Genomic DNA, 1,197 nt, shown 5'->3' on the forward strand with positions numbered 1-1,197 from the left:
GTTATGAAGATGAGGTACCAGCTCTAACCAGAAGGCAACCTTAGTTGCACGATAGTGATCTCTCACCCTTGGCTTTAGTCCAATGTGTAGATAAAGCTGGTCTTTTGGGTTGTATTTAGACCAAGCCACTTCCTCGAAGCGGTTAGGCTTCGTGTGGATGAATTTGGTGTCCTGTGGAACTGGCTGATTCGGATCCCTAAACGAGAATTTAAAGAACACGTCAGTATTTGCCTAACAATTTAGAAATAGCTTTTTAAGTGCAATGCAGTGTGTTTTTTAAAATTGCAGTAATAAAGAGCAAGCCTACACAGATGTTCATAACCACACATGCATCAATATCTTTAACATCTGTGCACTGTATGTGTTTGAACACACATATGCTATAATGATAGCTCAACTCTAGGTTGTTGAACCTAAGGATATTATAACATCGAGATGTCTAATACATATGTTCATTTACAAAGATTCATGACCTCAAAGTATTTTGGGATATGATGACTCTTCATCTCCTTTTTGCCCAGTTTCATAGGAATCAAATATCTGCTCAGTACAATTTCCTAGCTGACACATTTGAACTAAAGAATACAGCATTGCTCTGTATTGGAACAGTCATTACTGGTATAGCTTTCCTAACCACAAAAAGAACATACCTAGTGAGAAAGGTTTTAACTGGAAAGCCAATTTACCACTCCTACACATTATTCAGTCTGGGAGCAGCAGGCAACCTAGCCGGGCATAAAAGGTTTCTAAATATGGAGATGAGGTGGTAAAAACCAGGCCGGCATTTTTCTCTTAGTGCATTAGCTTTGTCAAGGTTTGTTTCTGAAGCAATATCTGCACTTCTCCACAGATTTTGCTAATAATTTGTTTGTTTAAAAATTGGCCTCAGTAGTCATCTTTTGTTATCAGGCTTTTTTCAAGCATTGCAGACTACAAATAATTTGGCATGACAAGAAGGGAAAATAAGTAGGCTTTGCAGTGATTTAAAGATATTGAGAAACACGGTTTGGAATGCATGAATTTAAACCCTCAAGGCCTGTGAGGACAAATTACCTTTTATATTGTTATTTGCGTCACTATGTAGTTGGGGACAATATAAATAAATGGCTATATACAAAATTAGTAGGTAGGTAAATGTAGGTAACACTTTATTTTAGGGACCAATTCTCAGTATTAACTAGTTGCTTATTAGCATGC

General features: G+C 37.2%; 1 protein-coding gene across 1 annotated transcript in view; it reads right to left on the bottom strand.

Moving 5' to 3' along the window:
* Positions 1–785, bottom strand: part of LOC107578932 (neuroligin-4, X-linked-like) — a 22,326-nt gene extending 21,541 nt beyond the window's left edge. The window contains exons 1-2 of the mRNA XM_016264832.1: positions 775–785; positions 14–196 (exon numbers count right to left, since the gene is read on the bottom strand). Of these exons, the coding sequence (XP_016120318.1) occupies positions 14–196; positions 775–785 (194 nt within the window). The remainder of the gene's footprint in view (positions 1–13; positions 197–774) is intronic.
* Positions 786–1,197: the final 412 nt, after the last annotated feature.

The sequence above is a fragment of the Sinocyclocheilus grahami genome, unplaced genomic scaffold, assembly GCF_001515645.1.
Source record: "Sinocyclocheilus grahami isolate Dianchi unplaced genomic scaffold, SAMN03320097.WGS_v1.1 scaffold12805.1, whole genome shotgun sequence".
Classification (NCBI taxonomy): Eukaryota; Metazoa; Chordata; class Actinopteri; order Cypriniformes; family Cyprinidae; genus Sinocyclocheilus; species Sinocyclocheilus grahami.